The sequence below is a fragment of the Colias croceus genome, chromosome 4 (assembly GCF_905220415.1).
Source record: "Colias croceus chromosome 4, ilColCroc2.1".
NCBI classification, from domain to species: Eukaryota; Metazoa; Arthropoda; class Insecta; order Lepidoptera; family Pieridae; genus Colias; species Colias croceus.
The window spans coordinates 9,442,975-9,460,170 of NC_059540.1; the positions used below are offsets into that span (position 1 = coordinate 9,442,975).

General features: G+C 33.3%; 2 protein-coding genes across 2 annotated transcripts; one reads left to right on the forward strand and one right to left on the reverse strand.

Annotated features, from left to right (window-relative positions):
- Positions 1 to 1,866: 1,866 nt before the first annotated feature.
- LOC123691006 lies at positions 1,867 to 3,672 on the reverse strand. Its single transcript, XM_045635176.1, has 2 exons — positions 3,004 to 3,672; positions 1,867 to 2,766 (listed from the first exon to the last, which is right to left on the reverse strand). The coding sequence occupies exons 1-2, from the start codon at positions 3,670 to 3,672 to the stop codon at positions 1,867 to 1,869; spliced, it is 1,569 nt and encodes a 522-aa protein (XP_045491132.1).
- A 2,175-nt stretch (positions 3,673 to 5,847) lies between these two features.
- Positions 5,848 to 16,013, forward strand: LOC123691373 (pre-piRNA 3'-exonuclease trimmer-like). The gene is made up of 11 exons (XM_045635724.1): positions 5,848 to 6,072; positions 6,209 to 6,443; positions 6,742 to 6,893; positions 7,461 to 7,596; positions 7,840 to 8,168; positions 8,253 to 8,380; positions 8,995 to 9,137; positions 10,469 to 10,555; positions 13,526 to 13,614; positions 14,036 to 14,134; positions 15,828 to 16,013. The coding sequence occupies exons 1-11, from the start codon at positions 5,945 to 5,947 to the stop codon at positions 15,889 to 15,891; spliced, it is 1,590 nt and encodes a 529-aa protein (XP_045491680.1). The 5' UTR covers positions 5,848 to 5,944; the 3' UTR covers positions 15,892 to 16,013.
- Positions 16,014 to 17,196: the final 1,183 nt, after the last annotated feature.

Below are 17,196 nucleotides of genomic sequence, written 5' to 3' on the forward strand. Positions count from 1 at the left end.
GCTTGAACATGTTTCGTTGCTTATGAAATTCTATTTACAATATGTATATGCATGTTTGTCAAATGTAGGCCAAATACAGATTTTATCAAACTGTATTTAATATAAATTAACAGGAAATTAGCTTTCGATGCAAGGATGTATGTGAAGGTATACTTCGTAATAGCTCTTTTCAAGTAAGTTTTATTTTAGAAAAAATCTCCATGTAATAGGTAGGTAGGTAGTTTATTTTTGTTTCTTTTTACATAAGTCATTTGATTCTGGATAACTGAAAGGGTAAAAAAACAAATCCCCGTTACTTAATAACTACCTTCTAACCATCTTCTAACCCGTAAATTCGGCGCATTTTTTAGCCACACGTTGAAAAGATTCATAATTTAAATTCGAACCAAATGTGTCTCTACAATTGCATTAGGTACCTATATGTTATTTCCTGATGCGGTGTTTCCCCACCGACCGGGCGTCCTTGGCTTAATCTACAGACACATTTTCGTTTACGTAACTCGTCGCGCGAAGTACGCTCACATGTTAACCAATAATGTGCTGCATACATAAATGGTTACACATTTCTTTCAAGATTAGTCAAGATTAGTGTAAGTGCCCTTACGCACTAGCGGTTAACTGCGGGGGCGGCTAACCGCGCAGTTAGCCGGTTTCCCATTTTAATATGCAACCGCTTTTATGATTAGTGCGTACAATAAATAATAAGCGGTTGCTGTCATCATATTTGTGCATCACATCTACTTACTTACATATAGAAATTTAGGACAACGTCATAATATTGTATTAATTTCCTTTTTTTCATTAGTTAATTACCTATTAAAAACCATTGAGTTAATATGTACTACGTACTAGAGTGGCTATTCCAAACAAAAACATTCAGCGCGCGGCCGATGTGGTGGGGTACGTGTGGAACGAGCGGGCCGTGGCTTCAAGTTCAAAGATTAAGCAATGCGCGCAGATGCGACACATTGTGCAATCTGTTTACTCGGTACCATCTGGTGGTACTGATACTAGGGAATTAATAAAAAGAGGATTTTATATTAAACTATGTATTTTAATTTCCTTTAAATAATATCAATTTAGTAAGCTTTTGTCCTTTTGAGTAGTAATCAATAGTTTTATCAGTTTTTGCTTCATGATGTAATCGAATTTTGGAGTATTGGTTTATAATAGCCCTAATTAAATGGATACGATGGTTCAATGTTTATGGCTGATTCAGTGAATGTTGGGTTAAAATATATATAAAATATATAAAATATTACTTAATGTAACCTACCGTTTCACTTTGCGTAGTCGGGTAAAAGTATAAATATTTAGGCACTACAGTACTACACCACGGTAATCTTTCCTAGTAAGTATATATTGTATATTCATAGTTAAAAAATCCAGTTACATTTTTTTAACAGACTCATCGATAGTGTCACGTCTGTGCGTACAGAAATGTGTTAGTCTATGAGAAATGGCGCGAAACGCAGAACGCGTGGTGATTTTTCGCAAAATGATAACAATATTAGTAAAATGCATGACTTACTCATAATAAGGAAACTTACTGGTGAAAAGTCACTCCTCAGGCTTTGTTTGTATTATAGGAACTGTTAAAACAATATCTTAGCACACACGAAGGCATTTTGAACAGAGCAATAACGCGGCAATTGACGCGGCAAGCCGGGGGCACAGTCCGGCACAGACTAATGAGACTTGTGACTTTTGCCTCTAGCTCGTGGTCGTGGTAAAGAGAGTATAGTAGCGATGGCCTCTCTAGTACGTAACTACGTAGTACATATTATTTTATTTTATTTTATTTTATTTATTAGCCTTAATCAGACACAACAATAGTAAACAATATATGTGCATTTAAAAACTTAATCAAGACTCTGATGAGTCGACATCGGCAGATTGGTCTGTTTGCCCTAATTTGGCAAAGGCCTCCTCCATTCCCTTCCACTCTTTTCTGTTCAGTGCTGTCCTCGTCCATGTTTTTCCCGCTGTTGCTACGATTTCGTCTTCCCACCTTCTAATCTGTCTCCCCCGTTTCCTTTTTCCATTTTTGGGATACCAAAAAATCAATGTTCTATTCCATTTTTCGCATCCTCTTAATATATGGCCAGTCCATTCCCATTTAAGCTTCCGTGTTTTACATATTACATCTTCTACTTTCGTACGCTTTCTGATTGTTTTATTCCTTACTCTGTCTTTTTTCCTAATATTTAACATGCTCCTTTCCATAGACGTCTGGCATGTCCTTATTTTTGAGGTTTGCGCTTTGGTAAGTGACCATGTTTGGCAACCATAAGTAAGAACTGGTAATACACATGTGTTAAAAAGCTTCTTCTTAATGTATACATTTGTTTCCTCATTTTTCATTATTTCTTTCAGTCTCCAATGACTTTTCCAAGCAAGACCAATTCTCGTATCTATTTCTTTCGACATAACATTATTTATGGATATCTGTTGGCCTAAATAAGTGTACTCTTTTACATATTCAATGGGTTTACTGTTTAATATAATAGGAGATTCCGTAGCGTTCGTCATGATTTTAGTTTTTGTTATATTCATTGTGAGGCCGACTTTACGACTTTCCCTCTCTAGGTCCTCTAGCATGCTTCGGAGATGAGTACTTGATTCCGCGAATATAACAATATCATCGGCGAAGCGCAGGTTGTTTAGGTGTTGTCCATGTATATTTAAGCCATATTGATCCCAATCGAGTTTTCGAAAGATCTCTTCTAAGACCGCGGTAAATAATTTAGGGGAAATAGGATCTCCCTGTCGTACGCCTCTGTTTATTTTTATTTCTTTTCCGAGTTTTTCTAATTTTATTTTCGCTGTACTAATTGTGTAAATATTTTTTAGGATTCTGATATATTTTAACTGAACTCCTTGATTTTTTAAACTTCGCCAGATGCATTCATGGTCGATTGAGTCAAATGCCTTGTTGAAATCAATAAAACAACAGTAGAACGGTATATTGTATTCTTTATTCTTTTCAAAGATCTGTCTCACTGCGTGTATGTGGTCCAGCGTCGAATATCCTGCCCTGAATCCAGCCTGTTCTCTTGGCTGATTCTCGTCTAGATTCCTGGTTATTCGACGGAGGATGATCTTTGCGAATACTTTATATATATTGGACATCAGGCTAATGGGCCTATAGTTGTTGATTTCATTCTTATCTCCCTTTTTGTGGAGAAGGGTTATTGACGAGTTTGCCCACTGGGTTGGTATGGTTTCTGTGTCTAGTATGTCATTAAAGATATATTGCAGTATTGGTGCAAGAACGCTTTTACACTCCATTAATAGTGCATTACTGATAGAGTCTGGTCCAGGAGCTGTGTCAATTTTTTGTGTTTCTATGGCTTTGATTATTTCTCCTTTTAATATTGGTGGAACAGTTTCGTTGCTCTGTAAGTCAGTTTCGTCGGTTTTAATTTTTTTGGAATACAGGTCTTCGTAGAATTTGGTAGCGATGTTTAATATATCGTATCTTTTGGTCTTCGTCGTGTCCGTTCGGTCTTTCATCTTTGGTATCCAGTTTGTTTTATCTGTCATAAACTTAACAGCTTTTTTAATTCCCCCTGTCTTGACAATATGTTTCTCAAAGATTTTTAGTCTATAACTCTTACGATCTTTTTTCATTTGTGTTCTGATGTCTTTACTTAATTTACCTATTTCCATTCTTATGCTTCTAGATTTATTAGGTATTTTTATTAGATTTAACCGTTTTTCCAAAAGTTCGTAAGTTTTTTCAGATATAGTCGATTTCGTTTTAATTTTTTTTCTGTTTCCAGATTTTGTCATTAATATTTCATAGAGCATATCATATTTTTGTTGAGTAGTTAGGTCTTGAGTTAGCGCTCCTTTCAAAGAATTTAGTTTATCACTAATCGTAGCCGTTGATGTTGCGTTAATTGGCGTTCGAGTTTTGACTTTAAAAGGGCGACTGTTGTCTGAACCTGACGATGTATTTAGACGTGCCCGTATCATTCTGTGGTTGCTATTGAAATTAAGATTTGCGATAGTACTACAGTCTTCGAAGGATTTCGTTTTGTTTGAAAGAATATAATCGATTTCGTTCTTATAACGTCCATCCGGCGATACCCACGTCCATCTCTTTGATATTCTTTTCTTGTATAGACTATTCAGTATTTTCAAGTTATTTTCAAAAGCAAACTCCAATAACTTTTGCCCGTTTCTTGATCTTTTACCTTTGCTGTGAGGACCTAGGATGATGTCTTCTCCTGTTCTTGAAACTCCAACTTGAGCATTGAAATCTCCCATGACTATGCAATTTTTGTATGTGTATTCATTGATGGTATTGTTTAGAGATAAGTAGAAGGAGTCAATTTCAGAATTAGACGATTGCTCAGTCGGGGAATAAATCTGAATAATAGACCAAATTTCTTTCTTTGGCGGAAGTCTTATGTTTAATATCGCAATTCTTTCTGAAACGCCAACAAATTCCTTGATAAAACTTTTAAGTTCTTTTTTTATTAAAAAGCCTACTCCGTGTCTTCCAGGTGTTTCTCCTTTGTAGTACAAAAGAAATTCGCTGTGTTCTTCAATAGCCTCACCCATTCGTCGTACTTCACTAAGGCCTATTATGTCCCACTTAATATGATGGATGGCTAAAATTAATTCTTGTAAACTCTCATCTAACCTCAATGATAGCGTATTAAATGTTGCTATATGAAAAATTTGTTTCGAATTTCGTTTACTACTTCCTGAAACGATTGGCGCGGATGTGGAATTGATTGGAGGGTAGTGGTCGCTTTTCCCCGCGGTGACCAGTACATATTAACTCAATGTTAAAAACTAGTTTTCCACCCGCGGCTTCGACCGCCTTGTCTTAAATCTAATAAATTATTAATACTAGAATCTTCATCTTGAAGCACTATCTATTTAAACAAAACATCAAAATCTGTTGCGTAATTTTAAAGATCTACGAAAAGGACTTTGTTTTATACTATGTAGTGATATTTATTGCTACAGGATATTATTATACTTATTAAAAAGCGTGAAACGAAACGATTACCTATAATCTTAGATCAATGATCTAAGCCTAATAGAAATAATGAGAAATAACGTAAAAATTAATACAGCTACAGCTACACCCCTCAACCAACAACCAATATAAAGTAGGTACATAGGCTACACTGAATGTGCCTTTGTATTGCCAAGTGGCAAAAATTTGACAACAAATAGGTACAATAAGAAATAAATCAAATCATTTTTCATTAATTGTTATCTATTTAAATAAAAAAAATGTTGTGTGGTTTTATGAAACCACGGTAAATGTGAAACCTTTTTTCACACTTTACTTAGACATTTAACTAAAAATTAGCGTATTTGTACGATAATTATCGTACGTATCGTGCGTCACGCGATATGCGCTACCAAGTACACAGACCAAAAAGTTTGAGACGATGTAATAAAAGTTTCACTTTAATAATAAACGTGTATGTATTAAAGTGACAAGCATGAAAATTTAACAAAAAATTACTAATAATGCAATTTTTGTTTATACATCTTTGGTAAACACTAAACCACTGTTAACCAATTAGATGTATTTAACCAATCTCTGAAAGAATTTTTTTGCTTTTTTGTGACAAATAACTTGCTTAAATATACTTGTATCTATTGTTTTTTTTTTTTAATTCCATCATGGTTCTAAATAATTGTAATCCTGCTAAAAATATACGTAAATTAAGACAAATTATATAGGGAAAACAAAAACAATACTGGGCAATTTTTATGACATATGTCATTGAATGACAGAATATGCCAAAGTCAATGTCAAATTTCAAAACCAAAAATTTAATATCACATTTTTATCACAATTCACAACTAGACTTTCAAATTAATGCCGATAAAGTTTTATTGATAGTATTTAATAATTTCGTTTCAATAAACTGATGAAATAATTGTTACTAACTAAATCTACTGAAAAATGGAAATAACTAGAAAAAATTTCCTTGATGAACTGGAAAACATACGAAGAAACATAAAACGTGCTAGCTTTATAGGATTTGATGCCGAATTCACTGCAATATTGTCTGGAGAAAACTTCAAACACAGGTTAATATAGACCTTATAATGGACCTGGTACCTGGCACCTTATAATATTCTTATGAACAACTACCTCTTAGTAATAATCACAGTTAAAAGCATATAATTACCACTTTTACATAACCATATACATAAAATGTTTCAGGCTATTTGATACAAACGAAGAAAGGTATGATAAAATAAAAGATCTAGTTGGTAAAATGCTGATGACTCAAGTTGGTTTGACCATGTTTCAATATGAGCGAGACCTGGACAGCTACGAAGCAGTGGGCTATACATTTCATTTGTGCCCACAAGTGTTTGCTGATGTGGACCAATCTTTTATATTTCAAGCCTCAACTTTGAAATTTCTTTGTAAGCACAATTTTGATTTTAATAAGGTAAGATAATCATTGTTTTTTTCTTTGCATCTACCTCTATATTTTGCTTCTCTTATAGTTTTTCTTTTATTCAACCTATAGTAGGCCATTTAACTTGATTGTTGGTTTCTTGCCATTTAACTTATCTTGTTATACAAAAGAGAAAGATGTTGCATAGTATAATATTTTTTATTGAGATCAGGTTTCGGTAAGTTCTGAAAATAAGTGTAAACATTTTATGTGCTATTTTCATGGATAAGAATTGAAGTGAGATTCTTTAAATTAGATTTAAAAAAAAAGTTAATTTCCTACATTTCAGTTTACTTATGAAGGGCTTCCATATTTAAGTAAGGCAGAGGAAGAAAAAATAAGACAGCAGTTGAAGGAACAGCAGTTGTTTACTAACTTAGCTCGCTCATTAGAAATGGATGATGAAAGACAATTGCAGCAATACTGCTCTGAAGTGTCAAAGTAGGTAATTATAAGCTTAATTGTGATTGTGAATGTTGTAGAATTATATTTTCTTAATGGGATTCATATATTTTGAACCAATAGATAAGTCACAGAGAAGAAATTTATATATTCTTTTAAATATTTATCACTCTTCATTGATGAATGGGAAGTTGTATCAAGCTCAAAATATATGCTTCGATTACTGATAATGAAGAATAAGGGTGTTGCTATTGCACTATAGTTAGTGTATTAATTTGTACAACATAATATAAAACAATTCTAAAACCAAGCTTGATGAAAATATGATTAACAATTTAGCATTTAATAAATAAATTTAACTTTGAATGTAACAAAAAAAAAGACACTCGGGGACTGCCGCGGTAAAGCTATTGCATAGCATGCCTTCAAGCCACACCTCCATGCTCGTCGGAGTCGGGAGCGTGAGGTTTTTTCGTTACGGAATTTCTCGATTCGGTCCCCGCGCTCAAGGCCCGCGATAGAAGCTATGCAATAGCTTAAAAAATAAAAATACCTAATTGTATTTATGTTAAAACTATTGGAACTACAAAAATGTTTTAATTACAGATGGTTGTCCAATAGTGATGAAGGCACAATTTACTTGGACATACAAGATCCCGTCCTTAGGTATATGGTACACAATGAGCTAAGGATGCGTTTTGATGATGTTCTAACAACTGATAGCTTAGGTAATAGTAATAAGGTAATTTGCAAGTGTAGCTTGTTAGTTACGTTAGTTAGGTAAGAGTGTAAGGATATGTATCACCTTTAAGTTAATAATTTTAATTTCATGTTTATAATATATCAATAAATTGAAAATTAGTATAATATTGCAAAATTAACTATTAAAAGTAGGTAGTTTGTACTTGGTTTGTGACTAGTGTAGTACAAGCTTTCTATGTAAAATTTGTCAATAATATATGAACATATACCTATTTTATTCCAGGTTCTTATATACAGAGATAAGTATGTAGAGGGAGCAAACAGTGCCCCAATGCAAATACTTGAAGATAACTTGATGAATCACCTCTTAGGATTTTCACAAATTATTGACATGTTGGTGACCTATCAAAAGCCAATAATAGGTCATAACTTGTTCTTAGACACAATTCTTCTTCACAGCCAATTTATAGGTCCTATGCCAAGCAAATATTCAACGTTCAAAAAAAATATTCACTCCTTATTTCCGATGTTTTTCGATACAAAATACATATCTCATGAAATGGGGAAAAAATTGTCATTCGACGAAGTTTGGAAATCAAATGCACTGCAAGAGTAAGCGGTATTTATTTTTAATAAATAATGAAAATATTAATTATGTTTATAGGAATATATTATTATTATTTTCTATGTTTTTAGCTTGTATGAATTCTTTTCTGAAGGGAAATGTAAGAAGCTGGAAAATGGAGTGAATTTTATAAGACTGACTACACCGTTTAATGTGAAGCAGAGTTACCATGAGGCAGGATGGGATTCTTTTTGTTCAGGTAAATCTAATCGAAGAAATATACAAATAATTACTATGTTTAGATCTATGTTATATTTATAACTTGTATTGTTATGAAAATCTAAAAACTGTCACTAGGTACTGTATGATGATGATGATAACTTGTTTTAATGTTTATTTTTATAAAATTGTGCACTATGAAGCATTCTAGCTTGGACAGCTTTACTATTTAGCTCTTACAATTTAATTACCTGATGTGTAAAGCAAATTCATAATATGTAATCATTTCCTTCATAATTTGATTGAATCAGCATCAATGTACAATATGTAGTTATTATACATACATCTTCATTTTCACCATTTGTACTTACTACTAAACCAATATTCATATAATAGGCATGTAAATGATTTTGATATGATATCTATGACCTGTTTTTATAACAAATGACTTAATATTATCCATACTAATATTATAAATGCGAAAGTAACTCTGTCTGTCTGTCTGTTACTCAATCACGCCTAAACTACTGAACCAATTTGGTATGGAGATATTTTGATACCCGAGAAAGGACATGGCTACCTTTTATTGCGAAATATGTACCACGGGCGAAGCCGGGGCGGACCACTAGTTATAAATAAATACTATTATTCTAGCTTACTGTTTCATCCGTTTGGGCCATTGGGCGGCGTGTGAGCTGATTGGGAAGTACCGTCCCGTCGGACCCACGGAGAAATTGTCCGCTTTGGCGCCATATTGCAATAAAATCAACATCATTCGAGGAGCTATGCCTTATATGGTATATTTTTTATTATATAGTTATTTTTTTAGAAATTACCTAACTACATGCATGTTAATAAATATCAAATTTGATCAATTACGCTGAAAACGCATCCACATTATGCCCCATGAATATGTAGTTATTATTATTTTTTCAAAAAATTTTGAATTTTTATACCAAGCAATAAAATGTATTATATGTGTGACTTACAAACGAAAAAATTGAGTCTATAACCCAATGAAAAAAACAAAAATTAAACTGCGCTTTACAAATAATTATTACTAACGATGCATTTATCAACGAAGCAACTGCTTTAATAATATTTCAACTATCACTGATCATTTTTCAAAATTCCTTATAAACGTTTAAAAGAAATATATTGCAAATAAAAAAAAAAACTAAATTGTACATTAAAAATGTAATTGTTGTATCTGGGTAAAATGGTATAACATATAAATGCTATTATTTCAGAGCTACCGTTGCCAATTTATTTAATTGCAGTCGAAACTTGAAAATGAATGTAATTCTCTTTAAATTTGACCACAAATCAGTGATTAACAATGTTTTTCACAGATTTCACTCGATATTTTTACTTCGAGGGTGACTGAACTCGCAAATTGCTTTTTTCACCGTTATAATCTAAAAACGGAGGCAATAAATATGACATCTGTATCTATAAAATAAATAAATGATACTAGAATTATAGTATTTCAACGAAATTGCAGTGAAACTTTATCGCTAAGTTTCACCTACACGATACTGATCTACAAAATTTTTATGAAAGACTGCACTCAATGCACTTTTAAAAGTATAGTAATATACAGAAAATATACCTTTTTTTGAAGTGAAAACTTCTTTAGCGGCGTTGGGTATAACATCTTAAACTCGCGTCAGGACACGTGGCCTGATCGAAAAAGCGTAAGACGGATGTTTTTTTTTTTAGCCCTTATATTCCATGCGTAAGACGGATACCATTCCAAAATATCAAACATGCTGAACGTTAATAATCAAGTTTTCACTTCTGCCGGCACTCCCGGAGCGCAACCCGTCTTTTTTTTTAAGTAACAGCGCTCGTAGCGCGAAGTCTAAGATGAGCATTTAAGAAACTTTTCTTTTCTTTAATTATATTTACATTAAGAACTTCTGTTCTCTGAATCTCTCTGAATCATTTGAATCTTATATTGGGAGAAAATATTAACAGCCGACTTCTGTCGTTCTTAAATTCTATTGTGTTAAAGAGAGACACTTTATTTGGACATATTATACCCTTTTGAATTTACCTAGATTTTTTTGTTACGCATAATATTAAATCGATTTGTTTTACCATAAAAAATAATTGTCTCTTTCAGAACCTAGTCGACAGCGACCCGTCGTCGCACCGGCCAAACTTGCTCCATATAAAATCTATAAAGGAGCGCGCTATAAACGTCGGAAAGGTACCGTGCCGTGCACATGTCTTCTAAACACAACACAAATAAACATCAATTCATATTATACACTAATAATAGCAATCCCAGGAGCTGCGTGGCGAAATTATCGCGGTCGACCTTCGCCGGACAAATGCGGTAAATATTACAAAGTTACCAGGACTTACATAATGGTTATAAGCTGGATATAATTCTATTTTTGTCTCACATTGTAAACACGCCCGCGCTGTCTCGGTTATATTTAGCGTATGTTATGGAGTGGTTATGGTGGCTATTAGTTGTCACCGCGGGATTCTGACGGTTTTTTATGGTCTCCCACTAATGCGTGTTGTTGTCTTTGGTAAAGTTGTTGAAAGATAATCATGCTATTATTAACATTTTAAAAATATAAGGCAATGATTGTAAATATAGGTAAGTACATTAGGGTCATAAAAAAAACTAGGTGTCATTGTAAAGACTAATCCTAGACCTCACAAAATGTTTAAGAAGGAATGTCCTGATAGAACAGACCTTTCCCTTAGTTTTGTACCTTTTAACACCATAATAAGTGTATTATCTTGACAGTAATAGGTACCGTTTGTTATCAATGCCGTCATTTATTTATTTGATTTGTTGTTTTTAAAAGTCATTTTGGCTGGTTGCAGAGCTTGACCGACCGTCAGTGCGTACCGTCGGTCCTGACGATACGCATCAACAATTGTATGACTATGACACTTGCGCATGACAATACGCGTGCGTATGGTCGGTCTAGCTATGAACGGTTTTATGAATTTCCATACATATGACAAGCGCGACTGACGTACGCACTGATGGTCGGTCAAGCTCTGCAACCAGCCTTTATGTTTATTTCTGGTTTAAAACTATCTTCATCTCTATATCAGCAGTATTACTTTTCAAACAAGTGTGTTGAGTTCCTTTAATGAGAGCTCGTATAATCATGTTACCGTACTCGCTAAAGTATAAACAACACAGTTAAGTGCATCGTTAACATAATTTCTTTTAGTGTAAGGTTTTATGTGAGTTTGTACTTTGTTCTAAAGTGTAATTCATAGCAATTAAAACAGTTATTATCCTGATAGAAATTAAGATCTAATTTCCAACATTTTTTGATGTTTTGCCACCATGAAAATTAATCCCTTCCAATTTAATATTATAATTGCGAAAGCAACTCTATCTGTCTCTTCTTAAACCTCGAAATAATTTGGGTTGCCTTGGTACGAAAGTTTTAAACCCAATAAAGGATATATTACTTATTATAACCCTGAACATTCCCCGATAACGGGAGTTATGCAGGTAAATCCCCGCGAATGTCTATATTTTCCTTTGACTACGCGGCCGCGGGTTATATTCCTTTGACTACGCGGGTGACACCGATAAGCTTTTAGAGAAGAATATAAAAGTTAATAATTTGATTACTTGTACAAGTTTATGTTTTAACCAAATAAAGAAGTTATACTCTTAAATCTCATAATTTTTCTCCTCCGAATTATAATAATATTTACACTATTAATTATAAGCCTGTATCAATACCAAACTTGGTGAGCAAAAACAATCACCAATCCGGCAAGTCATGTGAAACTATTATTTTTCCATAAAAAAAAATCTCAGTAAGTTTCCGCGCACGCTTGTCGCACGGACGCGGGCGGTGCGGTGCGGGTGACACTTGGCGCGGCGCCAGGAGCCATCCGCACGCACACCACGACGCGCCACCCACACGCGCATACCACCGACGTACATTTCCCGTTGCCAGTTTAAAAAGCTTGATAATGCCCATGTGTCACGAGTGGGAATCTTTATTTTCGCCGTGGCACAACTTTTTAAAACGTCTCCCGCTGTTTGATATTTAAAATGTTGGAAGTCATTTTTCATGCCTCTGTCAAGGTTGATTTAAGGTTAAGATATAAATACGTGGGTACCGATGTCGCGGCAGCTGTTTGCGATTATAACGAGCGGTGCGCTCCTCCGATACGGAACTCGAAAATGGCATTGTTACGACGCCGCTGGCCTCTGTCGACTGGCAACAATGACAGTATAATTCTCAGATGTCTCTCACAAAACTATCTGCACGGCCATTTATATCTTTCTAAAGTTGGCACAAAAACGATGACGTATGCGCTGTACGAGATATATCTATTTTTCAAGAAAATATTTGCAATTTTTTAAAGTACGTCAAAATTTCACTATCCTATAGATATTTTATACGCCATAAAGTTTAAATATTTCCGCCATCAAACTATATTTACAAGCATTTCCTTATGTTTAACACTGAACGGAAAATAGCCACTTCTACCAAGTAATTAAATTCGTGTGCCTTACTAATTACGGCCCGTATAAATATAGCCATCGATGTAATCACTTTTAATTACCTCTGAACATGTTTATATTGTAAACATTAAAATGAGATACAATGTTTATGCAGTAAGGGTAAACAGGTCTGTAATAAATTAATGTATAACAATAGAACATTTACATCGATGTTGCAGCAAATTTATAAACTTGGCTTAATTCTAATACGTTTTATCGTTTCGAATGTTAATACAGTTACGAATGTCCCTTAAATATTCGAGATATTTTATATATACATCAGTAAATCTGTGTACAAAATTGAAACTATGTGAACAGTATTAATTATGAGGTAATTGCGGAGGGCAAGTTCATTCCAATAATTTACAATAAAAAAATAGTATAGCTGTGCTAGTTGAAATTTATATTTGCCATAATATAAACAACCAAGTTAATACCATTCTGATAATGAAATGATCCTTTGACGTGGACCGTGGTACCTATCAACAAATTCTTGTTATTACCATAATTTCTCAATTAACCACTTACAATAAAGATATAGAAATATCACTATAATTACTAAATGTTTGTCTTAAAAGCTGTTACAAAAAGCGTAGTTCATGTAGCTACAAAATCATCATAATAAACTAGTAATAACAATCTAAAAGTGATAAAAAATTGATGTATAATTAAAAGGTGGCGTCATCGCTGGCGGGTTTCGGCTCCGTGGACGTGAAACTGTTCGGCAGCAGGACTGCACTAGTGGCTGCTAGCTCGCAATACACGTAAATATGTTTCTTTTATATTGTTTTATGTATTCAATTACAATATTTTATGTAACATTTCCTTATATAACTTGGAAGTCTGTCCTATCCTATTTTCTATTATAGCTTTTCCAGATATTATCAATAATTGGATATTTGCATAATATGAACCAGCATTTTTTAGGCAAATGAGTAGAAGTAATTTGAAAAACACAAATGTCTAACTAACGGAAATTTCTAAAGGACTCCACATCCATGTAAGATTTCCCATTTGCCATAAATCTGCCTCAATTGATAAGAAAAGACTCCTCCTCCGGAATTGTAGTGTTTATCTATTAACTAGTCTTAAACGATTTTTTTCAATAGCAGCAATAGAATAAAATAAATGGACATAATTGACAAGTATCTGCAATATTTTACTAATTAATATGTTTTCTTTCAGTGCAGATAAAATATTGAAGCAATTCAAAAACAGCCGAGATTACAGAATAACTCCATATAGCGCGATCAGACATTCGACAGCAGGGCGCATGGCATTATGGTAAGAAATAGGCTAAATTATTAATATTTTTAACAATAAATAGGACTGGAAATTACTTTTTACTGTCCTGCATGTAATTTAGTTGTAATCCAGTTTAAAGTTCACTTCTTTATTACATTAAATTAGACAAATATTAATTATTCCTATTCATTTAAATTTTAAAGTTATTAGAATGATCTTGGCACTCATATTTCTAAATTCAACAACATTTTCTAGATTTTAAATGTTGAATGAAAACGTATCATTCTTAAGAAGAGCATGAAACGGATTTTGTGAACCAAGTCGTTGAAAAAAATGTACTTTGAAAAGATTAAAAAAACTCACAAAAACGATTAGAAGTATAGGTAAACCAGAATCTGATGGCAAATAGGGAAATCAAAATTTTGAGTGTGCAACCCTAGGGAAAATGGACTGAACGATCTTGATACTGCTTACTTTTTATTTTGACCTCAATATCATTATTCACATTACATAAGTGGATTATACTGTACTTAATAATGAGATATCCACGAAATATTATGTAGGCACTTATTACATATACATATTATTTTTATATAGGTAATACAATATATTATTTATTTATACATACCTATTTTTGTAAAATATGGATTTAATGATAATCCAGATCAAAACTAGATTGTTTATAAAATACCTATATGATATGATACGATGTTTTATAAAATAAAACAAAAATAAAATATGTAAAATCATGTTTATTTTCGTTTTTCGTACTAAAACATTATAAAATTGACTTGGACTGCTTGGACTTGACAAATAGCCGTATTGTAAACGCCTGTAATAAGTTTCCATAAAATTATATTTTAATCAACAAACAATAGTACTTATAGTTAAGTACTTACTTATAATATTTTTAATTTAAAGTATCACAACGGGTAAGTCCAATTTAGCACAAATCTTTCACGCGCTTTAAAATTGAAAATTGTGATGTGTTTGATCCTTCTTCATCGAATGTTTTTCTATAGACATTGTAAACAACACCTATTGCTTGTGATCGCAGTGGTTTTATCGATATTTCGAAGATTTTGACGACAAAATCCTAAAAATTAATCATCAACACAAATAATTTGACAACCAATTTGATAGTTGTCAAATAAGTTGCCACATGAAAATCTTTTATTTTTGAAATATAAATATGCCATCAGATTCTGGTAGACCTATAACGCGTCGTACCGCTAAATTTATTAGACGCAGTAATAAATATTTCTTGCTGCAAATTCTCACAACTGAATGGCATCATTATTCTAATTCTAAGCGCAAAATTAATTCTCTTTTTCTATTTATTTTACTCTCGAAGTGCATTGACATGTTTATCAATCATGCGTACCGTACGTTCGGCGTTTGACGAAATTGTTTCGAAATCATTTAATGTCAAATATCCTGCAGGGGAAATACGTCAATAATAAAATCAGTCAAGTGCTACTTGGACTCGCAAAACTGAGGATTCTGTACAAATAAGCTAAACAGCCCCTGAAAAAAAAATGGTGACAGCCGGTCGGACGCACAGACAGCGAATATTTCAGTAATAAAGTCCTGTTTTAGTATACGAAATGTCAATTTAACCATTTAAGTATCTATTAAAAATCTTCTGATCTCAAGACATCAGGCTTTTATATCTGATTTCCATTTCATAAAAACTGTATTATGTTGTAAATACTTGTTTCTTTTGTTTCAGGAGTGGTGCAATATTAACTACAAGTATTGTGTTATTCTTCCTACACAAAAATGTGAATAAATGACAACTCCAGAGCTTTCCTTGTTCTACTCGCCTATACAGATATCATGCCCAGTGAACTACAATGTAAAATAGCTGTATATGAATATGTATAAAAGTAAGGAAATAAAGTTAAATGAATCAATATTGTATGTGTTTTATTGTCTACTAGCTTTACGCCCGCGGCTTCGCCCGCGCAGTCAAAGAAAAACCCGCATAGTTCCCGTTCCCGTGGGATTTCCGGGATAAAACTTATCCTATGTCCCGGGATAAAAAGTAGCCTATGTCCTTTCTCGGGTATCAAAATATCTCTATACCAAATTTCATGCAAATTGGCTCAGTAGTTAAGGCGTGATTGTGTAACAGACAGACAGACAGAGTTACTTTCGCATTAATTATAATATTAGTATGGATTGTAAAAATAATAGGTGTTATTGGTATTTAAAATATTATAAGTTACGACTGGCGTGGAAGTCATTGTAAGCATACTGAAAAATGAAGTTGTTTTCCCGTTTTATAAACACACCACTATATTATAAGCGATACAGTCATACAATAATAATTATTTACACTATTCTTTACTAGCTAGAAACAAAATATTATAGAAACTGCACCAAAATAGATCACTAGGCAAATGATAGACACAGGGAGCAACGACATTGCACGTTAACTATTAAGTTTCCATGGTTCAAATATTTCCAAACTTACAATAAGCATTGTTCTATTTTAAAAACGTGCAGTTAACGTCATAGTGCTTAATGGTAGTCGTCATAACAAAGCCTTTGTAATAAATTTAGCGTAAAGTGCTCAATCCCATGGCGGCCGAAACGAGCGCAGACAAAACACGCGTTATTGCCGCCAAAATATGTTTACTAGTTTAATCTTTAGAACTATTGCAATTATCGCGGATACTTGTTTAGTATGCTAAATTAGCTTCGATGTAATTACCTTTGTTATCATGCCAAAGAAAAAATATAAAGGAATTTTGCGCTTAGATAACTTTTTGTACCTGATGTGCATAGCACTGTAGTGTGAAATCGATTCAGTGTCAAAGATTTGCCAAATAGAGAATAATTATGCCTGTATGTTGGCTTATGCCCGGTTCCTATATTCAACGGATCGTCATAGTATCAAAGCTACTATCCGTTTTTCTAGAACTAACTACGAGTCGTTAATACCGTTCCACAATTTTATTTCTTGACGTGCTATCGACGGACATCCGTTGGTCATAAAAATACCGAGCCCTCTTCACTCACAGATGTGCGTTTCGTTATAAGCCAAATTGAAATTAAAATTACACAAAATTCAGGACAAAATAAGTTAAATATAC